Source organism: Hakea prostrata, chromosome 7, assembly GCF_041222555.1.
Source record: "Hakea prostrata isolate BN-2017 chromosome 7, UWA_Hpros_2, whole genome shotgun sequence".
In the NCBI taxonomy this organism is placed as follows: Eukaryota; Viridiplantae; Streptophyta; class Magnoliopsida; order Proteales; family Proteaceae; genus Hakea; species Hakea prostrata.
The window spans coordinates 35,164,506-35,185,616 of NC_142606.1; the positions used below are offsets into that span (position 1 = coordinate 35,164,506).

General features: G+C 38.2%; 2 protein-coding genes and 1 non-coding gene across 3 annotated transcripts; all 3 read right to left on the bottom strand.

Annotated features, from left to right (window-relative positions):
• Window positions 1–888: 888 nt before the first annotated feature.
• TRNAQ-UUG (transfer RNA glutamine (anticodon UUG)) lies at window positions 889–960 on the bottom strand. The gene has a single exon. It is a non-coding gene; the product is annotated as a tRNA-Gln (tRNA).
• A 2,373-nt stretch (window positions 961–3,333) lies between these two features.
• On the bottom strand, window positions 3,334–4,326 carry LOC149010968 (uncharacterized). Its single transcript, XM_089162528.1, has one exon. The coding sequence runs from the start codon at window positions 4,324–4,326 to the stop codon at window positions 3,334–3,336; it is 993 nt and encodes a 330-aa protein (XP_089018654.1).
• Window positions 4,327–16,358: 12,032 nt separating this feature from the next.
• Window positions 16,359–16,982, bottom strand: LOC149010969 (uncharacterized). The gene has a single exon (XM_089162529.1). It carries the CDS (start codon window positions 16,980–16,982, stop codon window positions 16,359–16,361), a length of 624 nt encoding a protein of 207 aa, XP_089018655.1.
• Window positions 16,983–21,111: the final 4,129 nt, after the last annotated feature.

Here is a 21,111-nt window from a genome sequence, read left to right on the forward strand (position 1 = left end):
GATATTCAATTACATTATGAACAAGTTAGGCATGATAAATATCTATGCTCAAACTTGAGGGGGAGTTTTGAGAACATGGTCTGAGGTTTTCTAATTAGAATAGGATTATGTTTCCTAATAAGTCTAGAGTTTTATTTTTATTTGTTATATATTTTCTTTTCCTACTTAGTATAGGACTTAATTAGGTTGTAACTATAAATACCCTATTGGGGTCTTAAGAATAATATACTTTTAGAGGAGCAATTCCTCACATTACAACACTAACCATTCCACCAACACTCCATTGGCTGGAATTTTCAATTCTTCGATCGTAACTTTATTGAGCTGGTGGTGAGGCAGGTAAAACACTCTAACTTGATTGTATCCATGGTTTTGACCCTAATCACAAATCAAATAAGACAATCTATGATTCCATATTATTTTCCCAATTCACATTAAATTATGAAAAAATTAACCTTTAACGTGGTATGAACAGACAGGTTCAAGTCATTAAGGCTAAACTTACACCCAAAAGCGACAACAATAGGGAGATTCAACTCCAGATAATAAAGATCATTGCATGCTTTAATAATCCCAATCCTCTCCTTCGTGCTAAGGTCCTATATTGCACAATGATCAGGATAAAAAGTTAGGTAACAATTAAGTTGTTACGTAAATTGTGTAATAGGTAATAAATTAAACCCAAAAGAAGGTATATGTAACACATTCTTGAGGAGTGGAGTGAGCGTGGGGCTGTAATTCTCAATATAGGCAACACGAACAAAACCACAATTTGGGAGATGAATAGATTGGGTGTGGGGAATAAGACTATTAGGACGAAATAAAAACAGAACAGATGGTTTATACTGTCCGAACTCGAGTTCAAACAGGGGTCCATATGATATGTTAAGGTCCTACCGGGAGTCGAACCCAGGTCGTTGGATTCAAAGTCCAAAGTGCTAACCACTACACCATAGAACCACTAGTTTCTCTACTATGGATTATGATCATATAGACGATGCTAATAGTTTACTTCTTTCTATTAGTAACACTTTAAATAAGACTATTATGCTCATCAGTTTATAGCAAAGTTAGAGGACATGTGCTTCTCCTATTATGGGTCTTCACCTACATTACCAGGAGAAAGAGGGTTAATCAAATTCATCCATTAATCTGAAGAGAAATTCATGCAAGAGTGACAATAATGACCTTTACAAGATTCAAAATGCTAAGCTCACTAAAACAACATCTAATGACTACTAATGCTAAAACAAAGATAAAATACTCTTAAATCAAGCCATCTCAAGTATAAAATTACCAAACTTAACTCTATTTCATAGAGTTATTACATCCCCAAACTTAAGACATTGCTTGACCTCGAACAATAAATAAAAATAAAAACACAAACTAACTGCTAAGGAAAGCATTAAGAGAACAAAAGAAAAGAAAAGCAAATAACCTGGCTTAATCATACAAGAAGATGGGTGTTAGACAGAAGTTGCCTCTCAAACTTTTTTTCAGATCCAACACTTCTTGCCAATAACACTTAGATGTCATACTTTACTCATAAGGATGCCCTCAAGTGTGTGTGTGTGAAAGTTAAGAATCTTGCCCCATATTACCCTAGTCCAGCTGAATCATGGTCATCAAGTTTAGTTCATTGATCTCATATGTTGACCAAATGATTACCTCTCCACTAATTAGGGACCCATATCCTTTTACACCCCAAAAACTTGTTTCACAATATTTTGAGTATTTGACCTCCAAACTTATTCTTTATGAACCATCTTTTATATATATATATATATATATATATATATATATATATGCTTCTGTTGTCATCCTGCCTTTTTACGCAAATATCACTCATTTGTGATGAAGATATCCGGTTACTCAACAAAATCGCAAACAAAAGTGCTTTTGTATGCTCATATTCCAAGCCACTATTGACGTAAAAATACACATGGGTTACATGCAAATTCCCGGTTACTAGGCGGCCCAAAATAACAGAACATTATTCTCTCTCTCTCTCTCTCTTTTTTTTTTTTTTTTTAAATTTTTTATTTATTTGTTACTTTTATCATGCTCATATTCCAGGCCACTATTAATGTAAAAAAATACACATGGGTTACATGCATATTCCTGATTACTAGGCGGCCCAAAATAGCGGAACATTATTCTTGTGGGGGAAGGGAGGGGGTCAAACCTCAGCCAACTTACAATGCACAAAATTATTGGAAACACCCAAATGGGGACCCCTAATGTTTAAGTCTCAAGGCTCTCATTCAACCAATTCTAAAATCCTAAACTTTCACATTGGTCCAACTTTTCCCAGGTTCTCCAGAGCTTGAAACATCACTTGGTGCTCAATGATATGACATCACAGAAATGAGTAAATGTAGAAATCAGATCATTATAGCAGACTTGTGCTAGGATCTCCAACAAAATCAGATCAAGAAGCACTGACATTCTTATTAATTAACTACCATCCAAATCACATAATAACACAGATTGACTACACAAAACATTTGCAAAACAAATATCTATAGACATTGCTTCAGCCTCAAACAGCAAAACAAACACAAAATAAAATGCCTCAACAATAAACAAGCTAACAAAACCCTGACTCTAGAATGCTGGACAGAAACTTAGAAATTAGCAACTAGAACAAAATATTCAGCATTTAAAGTGAACCACAACAGAAAGTTAAAAACAATTAAGAAACTAAGAACATCTATAAAATAAAGATGACAAGATGACACATGCAATGACTAGAACAGGGCAAAGCATACCCTCAAACTTAAAATGAGCAGTGTCCTCACAACGAAAGAAAGAAAAATAATAGAAAAACAAAGAAAAAGAAGGAGAATAGGACTTCCCTGAATCAACTACGGATCTGCTGCATCATCATGAATGTGAACACTTAGCTGATGCAAAGAGGGAGTGTCGTGGTGTGTTGTAGCAAGGCAGGAGTGCAACTGGAGCAGAGAACAGATAAACACGATGAAACAAAAAGACAACCAAAAATAGGAAGAAACAAACAAACACAAACACTATAGGCTAAACAGGGTGAAGCTACTGCGGAAAATAACCACAACAAACAAACAAAAATGAAGGGAGCAGTGATTATAGCTAAAGGAACAGAAATGATTGATGAAATTGGGTTGCCTCCCTTTTTAAGCATCTTGAAGGATGATTGAAGATTTGTCATGCTCCAATGGTGCACCCCAATAATGCTTGATCCACTGCATGCTCTAGTTCCCAAGGCCATTTAATGATTTCTTCTTGTGCATCTTCCATAATTAGACCCAAACTCCTTTGCTGCTTCATGTACCTATTGCAACATTCCTCCAATCAAATTTTAAGCTTGTACACTGAAGGATTGATCCCTTTGATCTCTACTATACTCCATCCTAATGCTCTTCTATATTTCTTTAGCACTTCAAGTAGCATATCTTCCTGCTCCTCTATTAGCACTACTGAAACAATAACAAGGAGTGTCTTGGCTTCAACCAAATAGGCATATCGAAGGTGTTCTGAAAGAGTTGTGAACTCTAAAACAGGTGGCTCTTCAATTGATGGTTTAGGGGGTTTAGTTTGACATTTAGCTAACCCAAGAGGCTCGAATGCACTCCCTCTAAATGCCTTAGTTGGTCTTGCCTTTAACCAAGCCATATATCTACTTGCTTCATCATCCACTTGTTCAATTACTATTGCCAATGAAAGCTCTAGTGGGTTTTTAATACACTCTTTCTCCAACTCTTCTGAAACCAGCTCTTCAATGACATCCACAATAAAGCACTCTTCTATTGCATTTGGAGATCTCATTGCCTTCAAAACATTGAGTGTGACTTGTTCTTCATTAACCCTCATTGTCAATTCTCCTCTCTCTACATCAATTAACGTTCTCCCAGTTGCTAAGAATGGCCTTCCTAGAATTATGGGCACATCTCTATCCACTTCAAAGTCCAAAACAATAAAATCACCAGGAAAGATAAATTTATCTACTTTTACCAAAACATTTTCAATTTTTCCTTCTAGGTAAGCAAGAGATCTATCAACTAATTGTAAGGTCACTATTGTTGGCCATGCTTCTCCAACTCCAAGCTTCTTGAAAATTGACATTGGCATAAGGTTGATACTTGCTCCAAGATCACAAAGGGCTCTCCCAATATAATTATCTCCAATAGCATAGGGGATGGTGAAACTTCCAGGATCTTTTAATTTTGGAGGAAGCTTGTTCAGCAAGAAGGCACTACTTTCTTGTGTCATGGCCACTATCTCAAACTCTCCAAATCTCTTTTTCTTGGAAAGGATGTCTTTCAAGAATTTCACATAATTTGGCATTTGTTCAAGTGCTTCAACCAATGGTATATTGATGTGGAGCTACTTAAGAACATCCAAGAATTTCTTGAATTGATGGTCTTGCTACTGCTTATGAAATCTTTGAGGAAAAGGAGGTGGTTTATAACTCTGTTTTTTTTGGAGAGCTCTGTTGCAATGGTGCTGTAGTTGTGGGTTCAGCACTATGTTTTGCAGAATCAGAGTGGTCCTTTTGAACAAAAATTGTATCTTCCTTCTCCCCTTCTTCTTGGATAGAAATAGGTTCCTTCTATTGGCTAGACTTTGAATGAGGTTGCTCTAAAGGTTTTCCACTCCTTAATGAAATAACCTCGCAATGCTCTTTGCCTTCACGCCTAGGATTTTCTGTGTCACTTGGCAATGGTGCTTGAGGTCGATTACTTAAAGCACTAGCCAGCTATCCTACTTGATTCTCCAAATTCCTTGATGAAGAGGCTTGAGTTTGAATGATTGCATCATTCTTTGCTATATACTCCTTCAATAGAAGCTCTATTGATGAAGAGGGTTTCATAGGTTGAGTCTTCACTTGCTGTTGAGCACTTGGAAGCTGATGAAGTCGATTTGGCATGGAAGATGGACCTACATTTTGTCCTTGAGAATTCCAAGAGAAGTTAGGGTGCTGCCTCCAGCCAGGATTATAGGTGTTGGAATATGGATTATTGGCTTTGTTGAAATTACCAACATAGTAGGCCGATTCTGGGTTGGATGGACAGCTATTAAAGAAATGCTCCCCACCACAGTATGTACAAGAGATTGCTAGAGTTTGTTAAGTTTGTACAGCTGCAGTTAGGTTCACTGATTTAACACACTAGTTAAAGATGACACTTGTGCAATTAAGGCTGTCATTGCATCCAACTCATAAATCCCTGCCACTCTCTTATTTGCAGCTCAGTGCTACGCATTAATTGCGCAACACAAAAGCACGATTACAACTTGTTTGAGAGATGAATGACCTTGGAGTTGCGGTTGTCGTCAAAGAAGAAACGTAGCAATGAGAGGAGTCTCGGTGGATAGATAGAGTGGGAGGCAAATTCATAGAGATGAAAGACGTTGAGTGGAGAGGGTAAGTGAGTTAATTGGGGGTAATTATGTAATTTACTGCTCAGTGGGAGGAGTCAATTGTTGAATGACTTAAATGAGGGTATATATGTCATTTATAGAGTCAAATTGGGGGCATTATTTCCATATCTCTAACTAGAACACATTTTTGTACTTTGAAATGCAATGTAGATAAGGGTATTTAGGTAATTTTACTAGCCATTTAACAACAAAATTTGATTGCAAGTAACTTGTAATTATCCATGTGGGTGTCATGTAATTTTGGAGACAGTAGTGGGCAGTCATTACTTTCACCCGAAAGCTTTCCTTAATTGAAAAAAAAAGAAGTTTCACCCCAAAAATAGTCGGTGTTGTGTAAAAAACATTTTAAATTTATGTTCTAAACAAAATTTTAAATAAATAAATTTATTTTAGGATAGATTTGTTTTGCTTAAATTTTAGAAATATTTATTTAATTGATTAGCCACTAGGGCCCACCACACAATAACCCCCCCCCCCCCCCAAAAATCAAAGAAAGAAGAAAGAAAACCTAAATTTGAAACAAGGTTGGTTTGGGCTCGGTTGTTCCAAACTACCCCAGCATCCTTTCATTCAACATAATTGAAAATTTTCAATCTAGCCCAAACTTGTTTAGGTCAACCTAATCAAAACCCACCTTGACAGACGCGGATCAAGTTGGACTGAGTTGGTCGTTATTGACCTTGTTTGGCTCTAATTAGTCCTGGCGAACTTTAATTGTCCCTTTTTCGTACTAAAATACACTTATTACTCTTATTTTGCCCTGATTTTTTTTTTTTTTTTTGCATTACAAACATAAAGAAAAGTGTACCCTGTAAATGTTTCATGGAAAGAACCCCCCCCCCCCCCAAATGACTTAAAAAAAATCATGGTATCAAGGACTTAATCCTAAGAGAGGCAAGCCCCAACCCAAGGCTTACATTTATCAACCTTAACCCACTTTTTTCAATCCAGACTTGATTTGGCTAAAGGCACATTCAGGTCATTAGGAGGGCCAAGTTTGCACCTTTTCTTTCCTTTGAAGTTTGAAGTTTACACCCCTATCTGGGTAAAATATTTGTGTTGGTGCATATTTTGCCGTGACCTTTAGATCGTAAATCTCACACCAAACGTGACAGATTTGAATTGATCTGGGTTGAATAGAACTCTCGATTCTTGTAAAACAGAGGATTGGTTAGAAATGGAGCTGATCAGTTGGATCAGCATCCCGTCTTCGATGATCAAGTCAGTTATAGGTAGAAAGTAGGGTTTTAGAGCTCTCTGGAGAGCTTCGAGATGCTCTAATGGCAAAAAACAGGAAAATAGCAAGAGTTTCTAAGAGTCTGAGTGTCTTACCCTTTCAACGAGTGTGTTACCTCTATTTATAGTTTTTTCCACCCGATCTTCTTTTGATTATGATTGTCCGATTGTTATGATGGAATCAAGGGTCATGATTAGACATTTACTTAATTTCTGGATGGTTCCATTGATGGCCGTATTCAGTTAGTTCAAATTGATAAAACTAACCTTAAACTAGAGCAAGCTGGTCTAAACCGGAGTCAGGATATTTATTCACAACACGAGCCCCCAAGCCTGCTGATCAAGTTGAACTTGTATGAGACTCTGATCAGGAGGTTTGAATCTTTCTCTCTATTGACCTCGAATCTCCTTATGTCTTGTTTTAATTGTGAGGATTCCTCAGTACTTGAATTCATATTCTGTTATGACGGATTATTGGGACGCTAAATTTACCCTTGGAGCTCATCAGACATCGTCCAAATTGACTCAGCTGGAGAGATCACTTTAATGGATATTGGATTTAATCATAGTCGTTAGTTCTGCATCTTTTTTTTGGAATTAATCTGTCTTTTTTCACACGCTCGATCTTCTTTGTTAGGAATTTGAAAATACTGATTTCTGAATTTGTAGTTTCGGGTTTCCAAGTCATCATAAATTCACGTACCGGTCTGTGATCCACCTTTTATTAAGAGAACATGCCTGTAATCCTTTTGGGAAAAGAGCCAGCCTCCGTAATCATCAAATTACTGTGCTCAGCCCCGAAACCATCTCGGAGATCAGCCAAATATCTTCTCTTGTCATCTTTTCCTTGCCCCCATTAATGCAGCCTTTCAACTTCCCAAACATTATCCCCTTCTTGTCGTTCGATCATAAATATCATTTATTCTCTATTGCACGATTCCAACGTTTTTTCTATGCCAAATCCATTGATTAATTGCAAGCATCGATTACAAGCAGTTATAGCCATTGATGTGAATCATCGTGTATTTCCCTCCAAAGTTCAAGAGTTTTTTATCACGTCACTTCATCCCTATATTTATTCATTCCATATTATCCTCCTTCGACCATAACCTTCTTCTCTTCTTCGCAAGAAATTTCAGTTGCCTATAACTTCTCCTTTGCTTTCTCTGATCTTTACTTTAGTTCCTTGAACCTCTATCCTTATCTTTTTCTTCTTCATGGATCCTTCTAATAATCTTTCAACTCCAAATATTGCTAGTCAAGTTAACCCTTCTTTGGACGTTACTCAAGAGAAAACCCTTAGTGTTTTTTCCTCTGAACAAACTCCATTAGACTGGAAACCTGCCCCTTACGCTCATGATGAAGTGATCGTTCCATACCAGCCTTTGGATGTCACTAGAGAAAGATCAGACCCCCGAAGTTTGCTGGGCCAGAATGGTATTCTTCTAGAGTTAAGAAATCTCATTTGTCTTCTTATTTGCAAGATTACCTTTTTCCTTCTAAAATCAAAGCATGGGCTCCCGAACTCTCTGACTACTCATACAATATTGATCCTGGAGTTATTGCCATTTATCTCCATCACCTTGATTCTAGATTTAGAGTTCCTTTGATCCTCACAGTTTAGTCTTTGCTTGATTATTACTGCATCTGCCCCTGTCAACTTACTCCCAATAGTTGGAGGCTTGTTTACTATTTCTTCACTTTCATTCGTAAGATGGGGCGCATTCCCTCCATTGAACTTTTCAGAAATTACCATACCCTTAAAGTTTCCTGTGAGCGTGGTTTCATCCACTTTTTTAGGAGAACATGTATTGCCAATGAGTTAGGTGAAAAGACAAAACTCTTCTTCCATTCCTCATGATAATAAAAGGTGTAGAGAGAGAGTTACTTCTTTTGTGCTATTCCCACTCCCAACTATTGCTCTCGATGGTGTTTACATACACAGAGCTCTCTTCTTCACTTGAATTAGCGTCCCATACTCAATGAGTATGATCAGCAAACTTGGAATTTAATCCCTGCCGGTAAGCCAGTTGACGCAATTGATCTGAAGTCTGATGTAGGCCTTGCTAGCCATGGTCTCTTGCCAAGTACCAGAAAATTTTCTTCTCTTTCTTTCCATTTAAAAAAAAAAATTTAGTTATTTTTTTAACACCTTTTTCTATTTTGATCTCATTTCTTTCTTAGGAATTGATATCTACCAAGTCCCAAATATTTCCAAACTTCGAAAGGCTGTTTTCGAAGAGAAAGATGATGATTCCAAGTCCAAAAAATCAAAGAGGAAAAGAAGCACTCATTTGTTCGTCCTTCGAATTATCAAAGCCCTAAGGAATCTTCTAAGAAGAGGTCCAAAGGCCCTACAGAGAAAACCGTTGAGAAGAAAAATCAATCTGATAAGGAAAGAATGGATCAAGGACAGGGAGATGTTGATGCTGAAAATTCTAATGTTCGATTTGTTAAAGTTGTGACTAGTGAAATCTTGTTGAGAAGACAAGATCCCTGAGGAGTAGGTTCGTTCCATGGGACCTCCCTTAGGTCAGGAATTTACTGCTACCAAGAGAAGCAAGAAAAAGAAAACTTTGGCCTCATCCTCTGCTGAAGTTTGTTTTGAGAAAGAGAAATCCTGCTGAGGAGGTGACTGAACTTGTTCATTCTCTTGGTAATGAAGTTCGACTCTTCTAAAGTCATCTCATTCTCCACATGGTGGTTTAGTTCCTTCTGAGAAAATAGTTGACACTGATTGCCAAGGTGAGGAATTTTCGAACTATTTTCTTGATCAGCTGAAGAAAATGGCTGAAGAAATTGTTACTCATGCTATAGGTGATGTCATTGAACAAATAGTTGATCAACTATTTGATGGAAATAATTCTGTCTCCCCCTTGAAAATATTTCTGAGAATGTTCCTAAAGATAACTTTGTTCTTGTTGATAATTCCCTCGTAATTGCACCTCCTGTTCCAGATTTTATTGTTCTTGATTCCATTTTTGATAATGTTGTTCCTGATGTTGTTGAGATGATGCTAAAATTGCTCCCCCAGACAATGTTTTAGATATTTCTCCCCTGTTGACCCCTGCGGGTCAAGAAAATGTTGCGGCTGAAGTGGTTGATTTTCAAATCGCCTCAAATGATACCGCTATAAATCCAATCCAAATGACATGATTGAAATTGCCAATCCCCATCCTGTTGATCCTAGGCAGTTGGAAGATGCCCAAAGTGTTGCTGACTCTAGGGACCATTTCCATCCTTCCTAGAATTTAAGAGAGAATCATATTGCTAACTGGAATTGGGAAATTGCCCGTGAATGGGGAACAAAAGGTAGAATCCCCCGAGATAAGAGAGAGATAGCTGAATGACCAATTTTGGGCTTTATACTCACGCTTGGGGGTAAGAAATAATTATGTACCTCATTTCACTGACATGGACCGTTTCTCTGAGCTTTGTTTTGCTAAATCCTTCCAATTCTACCTACAGATGCTTTAGTGCTACCTTCAATGCTTTTTTTGAAGTTTTAGAAAGGGAAAAGATCCTTTCCATGGAAAATGACAAGATGATCAAACGAAACTTTGAGCTGATTGATGAGGTACAAGAACTCAAGAAAAGCTTGAAAAATTCAGAAAGAAAACTAGAAGCTGCCCAACTGAGAGAAAAGGATTTATGCTCTGAGATAAATAGTTTGTAGGATGAATTTTCCCTTTGTTCTGATCTCTGTGCTGACTTGCAGGAGGAAGTTACAAATTTAAGGGCTTCTTTGATGAAGTATAAATATGACCTTTTACAAGTGGAAATGCTGAAAAATGATAATCTGGAAAGAGCTAGGCTTGCAAAATATGAGAGAGATGAGGTTAATCAAAAATTGGAGAGGGCCATTGTTTGGTCCAAAGGTTATGAAAGGGAGAGAGATGATCTTCAGGCCAAGTGTCAAAAAGTTGATAAATTGAAATCAAGTCTAAAAAGAGGAAATAAACGTTTACCACAAGCTGTTGATTCCCTTTCAAAAGAAAAGTCTGACTTGGAAGTTCAAATGGACAGCTTGAAGATAACTCTGGATGAAACCTCCCAGGAAAAAGTACAATTTCAAGGCAGTGTTAGATGAAGTTTCTAAAGATAAGAATAGTTTGGAAACAATTCTGGATGAAGTTCTTAAAGAAAAGACCACCATGAGTGAAAATTTTCAAGCAGAGAAGAAGAAACAACTTGAGTTTGAGAAGAAGAAGATGCAAAATGATTATGAGACTACTTTCAATGCTGTCACCTCTACCCTTGAATAGACAAGAGATAACCCAACCTTCCTGGGACTCTGCAAGAATGTGGTGAAAGTCTGCACAGATCAAATCTTTGCTGAAATTCTCAAAATTCATCCCAATGTCAATTTCAAGTTGCTTTCTCCTGCATTCCTTCCCACTAGAAATTTTTTTGATCTCCAGAACCTAAAACATTCTGATTATGAAAGTTCTTCAGAAGAATCTAAAGATGAAGATGAAAATTCTGGGGAAGAAGGGACTTCTAGCTCTGGTGAAGAAGATAAATTTGATGGTGAATTAGTTCCCAAACAAGATGACAACAGTCTTCTTGCTAACAATAATCCTCCTGCTGGAAAGAATGTTTGAAGAAGAAGTTTTTTTTGTTGTTGTTGTTTTTTTTACTTTCCCCTTCTTGTCATACTGACTTCATTGATCCTTTTGTTTGCCCCCTCCTTTTATTTATTTATTTTGACTTTCACTTTGATCAATGAATCTTCTCTTTTTGTCTTTCTTGAAGTGACTCTGTAACTTTCTTCAAAAGATCTCCTGATATATTGCTTTTAAAAATAGATAACTGATGTGAATGACTTACAATAACTGATCAAATTTCTTCGTCTTTAGATCACAGTTGACGAGAGTCTTTAGCAATATACTTCAATTAAAATCTTCAATATATTTCGTCCTATGAGAAAATGACTCTTCTTGATCAGTTTTGGAAAACATGATCAGGCCTCGGAAGGCTGGCTTACTGAAAGCTTGACTTACGGAAAGTCTAACCATCCTCGAAAGGTATGACCCTTTGATCAGCTTCGAGAAGCATGATCAGGCCTCGGAAGGCTGGCTTACTGAAAGCCTGACTTATGGAAAGTTTGATCATCCTCGGAAGGCATGACCCTTTGATTAGCTTTGGAAGGCATGATCAGGCCTCGGAAGGCTGGCTTACGGAAGCCTGACTTATGGAAAGTCTGATCATCCTCAGAAGGTATGACCCTTTGATCAGCTTCGGAAAACATGATCAGGCCTCAGAAGGCTGGCTTCTGAAAGCCTGACTTACGGAAAGTTTGATAATCCTCGGAAGGCATGACCCTTTGATTAGCTTCGGAAAGCATGATCAAGCCTCGGAAGGCTGGCTTACTGAAAGCCTGACTTATGGAAGGTCTGATCATCCTCGGAAGGTATGACCCTTTGATTAGCTTCGAAAAGCATGATCAGGCCTCGAAAGGCTGGCTTACTGAAAGCCTGACTTACCAAAAGTCTGATCATCCTCAAAAGTTATGACCCTTTGATCAGCTTCGGAAAGCATGATCAGGCCTCGAAAGGCTAGCTTATTGAAAGCCTGACTTATGAAAAGTCTGATCATCCTCGGAAGGTATGACTCTTTGATCAGCTTTGGAAAGCATGATTAGGCCCCGGAAGGCTTAATCTTGGATCATCTTCGGAAAGCATGATCAGGTCTCGGAAGGCATAATTGATGAGAAAACCCTTTTGCATGGTTGAAGAAGAATCTTTAAATTGATAACAGTTGATAGAAATAAGTCTTCAAGAATGATAGGAACCTCTGCTCTTGCTATTGATATATCTTTTAAGATGGATTACATTCTCCACGATCGCTTCAGACAGCTCCCATACAAGTCTTTGAGCCAATATGTATTTGAGTTGACAATCTTCATCACCATATATGGCCCTTCCCAGTTTGCAGATAGTTTCCCACAATTTCTTGGATCTGATGCTGACTTTTTCCTTAGAACCAGATCTCCAAATCTGAAAGACTTTGGTCTGACGTGAGCATTATAGTATGCTGCTGTCCTTCTCTGGTACTCCACATTTCGGTATAATGCCCTCTCTTGAACTTCATCTAAGAATTCCAGATTCACTCTCAATCCTTCTTCATTTGTCAATGGATCAAAATTTTCTGATCTCTTTGACCTAGCCACCACTTCTACAGGAGCCAAAGCCTCTGACCCGTAAGCCAATTTGAAAGGTGTTTCTCCTGTTGGAGTTCTGACTGTAGTTCGTTATGCCCATAACACGTGAGGCAGTTCATCCACCCACCGGCTGCTTGCCTCTTCTAATCTTCTCTTAATCCCTTGCAAGAGAGTTTTGTTAGTTATCTCAATTTGCCCATTGCATTGGGGGTAAGCTACAGAGGAATTCTTGTATTCAATGTGGTAGTGTGCACAAAATTCCTTGAATCTTTTGTTATCAAATTGGGTGCCATGGTTTGTCAGGAAAACCTTAGGCAAACCAAATCTAAAAATGATTTATTTCTGAAGAATTTCTCTATCTGGTTTGTTGTTGTTGTTGTTGCTAAAGCTTCTAATTCCACCCATTTTGTGAAATAGTCAATTGCTGCCACAACAAATTTTCTTTCCTCCAGATGCAACGGGAAATGGACCAAGTATGTCCATTCCCCACATTGCAAATGGAATGGGATTCAAGATTGAAGTTAGATGATCTGCTTGTTGCTTCCAGATTGGAGCATGAATTTGACATTGATGGCATTTCTTTATGTATTCAACTGCCTCTGACTGCATTTGTGGCCAATCCTTGTCTCAGAACTTCATAGGCTAAGGCTCTTCCTCCAAGATGCCTTCCACAAATTCCCTCATGGACCTCCGCTAGTGCATACTGTGCATTAGATGGGCCGAGACACTTTAGAAGTGGCCCAGAAACTATCCTTTTATAAAGTAGTCCATTCTTGAAAACAAATTTTGCTGGTCTTCCTTTTAATGTTCTGGCCATTTCTTTGTCAACAGGAAGGATGTCCTCTTTGAGATATTTGATAATAGGATCCATCCATGATGTTTCTACATTAATTTCCATTATTTCTGATTTTGAGTATGTTGGAATATCCAATTCTTCAACATACATTGGTTGCGGTAGAGAGGCGAACTTTGCTGATGCTAATTTTGCCAAAGAATCTGCCATTGTATTCTGACTCCTTGGAATTCTCATGATTAAGAATTGTAAAAACCATTCTTTGCATTTGAATACTTTTTTGAGATAATTGATCATTTTGGAATCCTTTGCTTCATATATCCCCGTTACTTGACTGACTACCAGCTCGAGTCACTTTAACTTCTATATTTTGTATACATAAGGATTTTGCCAATCGTAATCTTGCAATAAGGGCTTCATATTTTGTTCACTATTTGAAGCATGAAATTTGAACCGAAGAGCACTTTGGATTATGAAACCAGCTGGACTTTGTAGAATTAGTCCTGCTCCAAATCCTTGAGAGTGACTTGAACCATCCACATGGAGAATCTATCGACCATGGATTTCACTGGGACTTCCTCAATCCATGGGTGGTAAGGTGGTAAGATACTTTCAGCGATGAAATATGCAAGAACCTGCGCCTTTATTGTAGTTATGGGTCTATATTCAATGTCATGCTTTGTTAATTCCACCGCCCAAGATACCATTCTACCAGCAAGATCAGGTTTATGCAATATTTTCTTTAATGGCCAATTAGTCAGAAAAATAATTGGATGGGCTTGAAAATAGGGTCTAAGTTTTCTGGCTACTACTATCAGAGCCAAAGCTTGTTTCTCAAATTCAGGATATCTAGTTTCTGCATCTAGCATTGTATGACTTACAAATAGATCCGGTTCTAAACCATACCTTCTTCTCGAATTAGTACTGCACTTACTGCTGCTTTTGAAGAAGATAAATATATTTGCAAAGTTTCTCCTGAAATCGGCCGAGATAAAACTAGTGGACTGGTTAATCTTCTTTTCAATTCCTCAAATGAAGTTTGATATTCTTCTGTCCACTTGAATTCATTAAGTGCACTTAGGCTCTTCAATGCTTTGAAAAAAGGTGCGCATTTATCACCAGAGCGAGATATAAATTTACTTAGAGATGCAATTTTCCTTGTTAGGCTTTGAATTTCTTTCATATTGCTTGGTGGTGGCATGTCCAGGATAGCCTTGATTTTCTCTGGATTTGCCTCGATACCCCTCTGAGTAACCATGTAACCCAAAATTTTTCCTGATGAGACCCCAAATGCACATTTCTCAGGATTAAGCCTCATCCCATTCTTTCTCAAAACATTGAAACACTCTTCCAGATTAGAAAGATGATCAACCTTGATTTGACTTTTCACCAAGAGATCATCCACATAAACTTCCATGTTTCGTCCAATGTGATTAGCAAACAATTTATTCATTGCCCTCTGATATGTTGCTCCAGCATTTTTCAGTCCGAAGGGCATGACTTTGTAACAATAGCTCTCCCGATTGGTCATGAATGCCGTATGAGGTTGATCTTCCTTTTTCATAAGAATCGATTATAACCTTGAATATGCATCCATGAAGCTTAACATTTGTTGACCTTAAGTAGCGTCAATTAACTGATCAATTCATGGCAATGGATAACAATCCTTGGGACAGGCCTTGTTCAGATCAGTATAATCTACGCATATTCTCCATTTGCCATTGTGCTTTTTTACCATTATGATGTTCACTAGCCATTTAGGACATTCAATTTGCTCTATGAACATTGATTTTTTGAGTTTTTCAACCTCAATCTTAATTGCTTAGTGTTTTTCTAATGAGAAGTTTCATCTTCTTTGTTTTATGGGCTTAACAGTATTATCTATCTAGAGACAGTGTTTTGAAACTTCTCTGCTCAATCCTGGCATATCTTGGGTTGACCAAGCAAATACATCTGCATTCTTTCGAAGGAACTCCTTTAGCAACATCTTGTCCTATTCTGTCTGGTCAGCTCCTATCATGGTTCCTTTTTCTGGATTTTCAAGACTAAAGGAAAATTTCTCCAACCTTTCTACTGGTTCTCCTCTTTGAATTTTTTCTTCATCTCTATTATCCATAATTTCAACAGTTAGGGCCAGAGCTTTACCTTGTGACTTTGAATCCTTAAAAAATGTTGTGTAGCTTTGTCTTGTAGTTTTCTGATCAGATCTGCATTCTCTTGGGAACAACACGAGATTCGACAGAATTGACAAACCTGGCATGAGCTCTGGATTTTTAAACCAAATTTAGGTCCAAGCTTCATAGTATGATCATAATTGGAGATTGCTTCTATTGCACTCACTAGTTTTCTTGACCTCTGGGGTTTTTAGCTGGAGAGTTAGGTCGTAAATCTCTTCTTGCTTGGTCTTTTCTTCTCTGCTCTTGATTGTTCCATCTTCTTGGCTGATCACCAACATCCCTCTGCTATCCTCCATTTCTCCTTTGAACATACCGATCCAGTTGTCCCTGATTGATCAGTCGTTCAATTTCGTTTTTTAGGTCTCTGTAGTCATTTGTGTCATGACCGTGATCTCTATGAAATCTACAAAATCTATTTGGATTTCACTCCTCCGCCTTTGCTATCATTGGTGCCGGCCACTTCACAAATCTTTGATGTTGGATCTGCATTAGAATCTTTGACCTTTTGGAATTTAGAGGAGTATAATTCTATGGAAATGATCTCAAAATGTCTCTTTTGACCTAACGATCATTCTTTGGATAACTTTTGGTATTCCTTCAATCCCTTGAATCCACTTTCCTTTCTTTTACTGCCATGGCCATCAGTCTCCTTCCTAGCCTGCAGAATGTCCTTCATAATTGCATATTGATTGCATCGTGACATCAACTCTGCGATGTTCGCTAGTTTATTCATAATCAAAAACTCCAGCAAATGCTCATTAGTTAAACCTTTAAACATCGCATCATAAGCCACTGCTTCTTTTAGATTTTTGACCTGAATTGATTCTTGGTTGAATCTTTTCATATAATTCCGAACTGATTCCCCTGATTTCTGGCGAATTGCCGCCAAATTATCCACTGTCTTACTGCTCTTCGTACTACTTTGGAATCTTGATAAGAAAATATTTGTTAAGTGTCCAATTGAATTTGGTTGTAGACTGAATAACCAGGTTGTAGCCGGACCTTTAAGTGATGAGGGGATGGATCGGCACTTCATAACGTCAGAATTCCCTGCCAGCATCAGAACAGAGTTGAACTGAGCCAGATGTTCTAACAGATCTGCACTTCCATCATACATCGTGAATACTGGAAGCTTAAAATTATGTGGTAATGGTGCTGACATGATGTCTATAGAAAATGGATTTTGATCCATCGTTTCTTCCGCATTTTCTTTTTTATCCTTATTCGCAAGGTATTGGATTTGATCGTTCAAAATGAGAAACCTTTTACTGATCTCAAATCGATGAACCTTAGATTGATTGTCTTTTGACTTTTCTTTTTCTTTTCGATTTCTTCAACTTCCGGGGCTTTACTTTTTCTTGCTCTAGCTTGGTTGATCACTCTTTGATGACATCTGGTCTTCTAGCTCTAGAAGAATGTAATTCGGATCTGCGCTTTCTCCTTCTCCTTCTCTGAGATTTGATCTCTTTTGGCCTTGTCTCAACCCTTGCGTCCGAGGATTTGGTCAGAGATCGCCTCGACTCGGGAAAGAGTACAAGACTTACCAATTGGTGAAATCAAAACTCTCCTTTCCTTTGGAATTCCAACTTGCTTTATGAAAGACCTCATCAGATTTTGTGTTTTGAGAATTTGATGCTGCATACTTTCAAATTGAGCTGCATTTTTATTCAAATCAAGCTCCAGATGAGAATTAACAAGTGTATCTGCGAATTGTTTTTCTTGTCTGTTGTGATTTCCGATCAGTTGAGGTGATTGATCTTCTGCTAATCTTTATCTCTGACGAGTTTGCATTGTTGGAACTTGCAGCATTGGAACTATTTCTTTCGTCTTTCTCTTTGGATTTGTCTTTCTCGGCTCTCTTTGACTAGCTTCTGTTACCTCATTCGGAATCACCCCTTCTTGCTTAGGCGACAAAGTCATGGCCTTTGTTCTGAATCTTCCTTAGAAATCCTTGTTCCCACAGACGGCGCCAAATGTTGGTTCAGATTTTGCCGTGACCTTCAGACCGTAAATCTCACACCGAACCTGACAGATCTAATTCGATTTGAGCTGAATAGAACTCTCGCATCCTGTAAAAGAGAGGATTGGTTAGAAATGGAGCTGATCGGTTGGATTGGCGTTCCGTTTGTGGCGATCAAGTCAATTATAGGTAGAAAATAGGGTTTCGAGCTCTCTTGAGAGCTTTTGAGATGCTTTAATGGCAGAAAACATGAAAATAGCAAGAGTTTCTAAGAGTTTGAGTGTCTTACCCTTTGAACGAGTGTGTTACCTCAATTTATAGTTTTTCCCGCCTGATCTTCTTTTGATTATGATCGTCCGATTGTTATGATGGAATCAAGGGTCATGATTAGACCTTTACTTAATTTCTGGACGGTTCCATTGATGGCCATATTCAGTTAGTCCGAATTGATAAAACCGACCTTAAACCGAAGCGAGCCGGTCTGAACCGGAGTCAGGATATTTATTCAAAACAATTTGCAATTGAAGTTAGAAATGCAACAAGGTCTAGTTAGACCTATCATGCCCCACAACGCTAGGGCTAGACGTTGGGCCATCAACATGCAAATCCTACTAGGGCTCATGACAATTAAACCTTCACTTCCTTTCATTCGTCATTTGAGTCCAATCACAAATAAAAGTGGAAATATGAACATAAATAGAAAAATCATTGGAAATATGATTGACATCAATAATTCTTTTGTTGCATTGTAAAATGTGAATTCATGTTTTCAGTCATACATGTACCTTCCATCTAGCTCTTTAGTTGCCACACATGGCATCTTTGGAGATCTGATGGCTAATCCCTTGCCTTCGTATTCATAGTCATTAAATTTAGACAATACCACATCACGATTTGAGAACCTGCACAAGAGATACCTGCAAGACAACAACCAGAGGGGTTTAGAAGAATCAATCTCCTTTAGAAATGAGATAGAACTAGCAATACATATAACTAATTTAAGAAGAGTCAAGTGGAATCTATGCATCAACACTATATGAAGAAAGGGGTAATAGTATTTTGTGAATATAACGTTGAATCAATGATATCACAATAGTTTAGGGGTGATAGTAATATTGTCCCAAGATTTTTTGTATTTTTCTATTTTATATTTTTATCGTACATGTGAGTGTCTCAAAAGACAACCAGAACCAATGATACTAGACCACCCAAATAAATTAGAAATAATTTCTCGTTGGTTCACCTTAGCTACTCTGTCAATTAGTAAGTGGATCATCTTCCTTCCTATGGGATTCATAGGGTGACGATAATGTTGTAACCTATATCCTTACTACTTGTTAAACCTACCTAGTTTAAACCTCTATGTTGCTTCTTCTTCTTCTTCTTCAGTTCTGCTTAAACTTTGGTTCTTCTTCTTCACATCCTCCCAGCCGGTACCCTATCTGGCATACCCGAGAGTGTGATCCACAGCCCGAAGATCAGGTATCGAGTAATCAACCTCCCACATAAACAATAACATAATCATGAACAATAATAATAAAAGTGCGAAAGATAAACCATAGATCCAAATAAGAAAAGGATGAATCATATATAAATCAGAGTACTATATATAATCAGAGTGTCTAAATCAGATAAGTAAAGTGAGGCGAAATCCCACTCTACAACCAGCTGAAAAGTAGTTCTAAAAGAGAATAAGCAAGATAGAATCTAATCCCAATAGCAGGTACAATAGGTAACTAAATTGTTCTCAATCTTATAGACAATATCCCTATAAGTATAAATCTCATAAACGGCACAAGGGCGCTTCCACTCTATGGTCGGACTAAGCATCGTACGGAGCATAACCACTCGCGGGATCTTCGGTGTAATTGTCGTAACCGCAATCACCTTCCTGGAGATATGCCTCTTCTCCTTGTGCTTCTTCATGCGCCGTCATGTATTCGAACTCTGTAGAATAGTCTAACAAACATTGTACAATAAAGGAATGAGTTTCAAAGAAACTCGGTGGGGCGGTTAAAACCATAATAACCTAAATGGCGGGATTTCGGACAAACATAAATGCAATATGGTATGAAACAAACAATGATGTATGAATCTAACTCTACATATCTGGTCTCTATTGGCGGACATGCTTTAAGTCATAGCACCGTACTTCTTTAGGAAGGTCTCAATCACTCATCATCAGTTGGTAATGGGTCCGGTATCCCTCGGGACATTCCATGGCTGGGGGTATAGGTCACCACTCACATCACCACTGGTCTAAGTACCGGCGCATGTCAGGGTAAAGCCTAGCCAAATGCAAGTCTTCTACTTAGTTACATCAAGTCGGATCCGGATCGTCCATTCCTCGTCCCGACGATCCTTTCGGTATCCTTCACACTAGAGTCCTCATAGTCCCGACTACGGACTCATCAACCCTATTGGTCATCCACATATGGTAAGCGGGAAGCTCTCACGTCCTCTCACGGGTTGGTTACCGGTCTTAAGCGCCCGTGAGCCCAAGTCTAACCATATGCAACCCTACCAATAAATGGTCCCCACAATGTGATTCCTGTCCTCTCACGGGTTGGTTACCGGTCTTGAGCTCCCATGAATCCCCATTGCTACCACGGGTCGTTCGGTCTCAATACCCCTCCGATTAGGGTCGACATACGGGACATCCTAGCCCAACACTACTAGGCGGTCCTAGATATGTCATTCAACGGTTTAGGAAGGTGTCCGAGAGGGCATCTCTTCGGCGCCACCCCATTTTTTTCCCTTGTTTTTCCAGCGGGAGGTGTGTAAAGGACACCTCTCCTTTCCAAACCATACTTAAGCATACACAAGCATCAATTCATAACATCACATATATGGTAACTTCATATATGGAAAGAAATCAATAATTACAATTAACTTGTATATAACTGGTAAGTAAATCATACATGAGTCAATTCAATATAAATAAGTAATGCTACTAATATCAAGACAGTACCGCAGTAGTATAACATTATAAGAATCTATTTAAAGAAATAAATTAACAAGATTCATATATAGAAACTAAGATATGCAATTTATGTTGTTAAATAAGTAACCATCCTTACCTTTTATAACTTGCAAAGGAATCCTAAGAAATCAAGTAAGATCTTGACAAACTTGAGAAGAAGGTCCTAAACAAGTGTATACAACATATTAGGAAAGATCCCTAACAGAAAAGATACCAAAACATCCAAAACAGACCAATTCTGGAGTTGATGTACTCATTGGTCGATTGGATTGGTCTACTGACCCAGTCGACCAATCAGTCGACCAATCAGTTCAGCAACTCCTAAACAGGGAATTGAAGACCCAGATCAAATCCAATCCTAAAGGGGTTTTGCACACA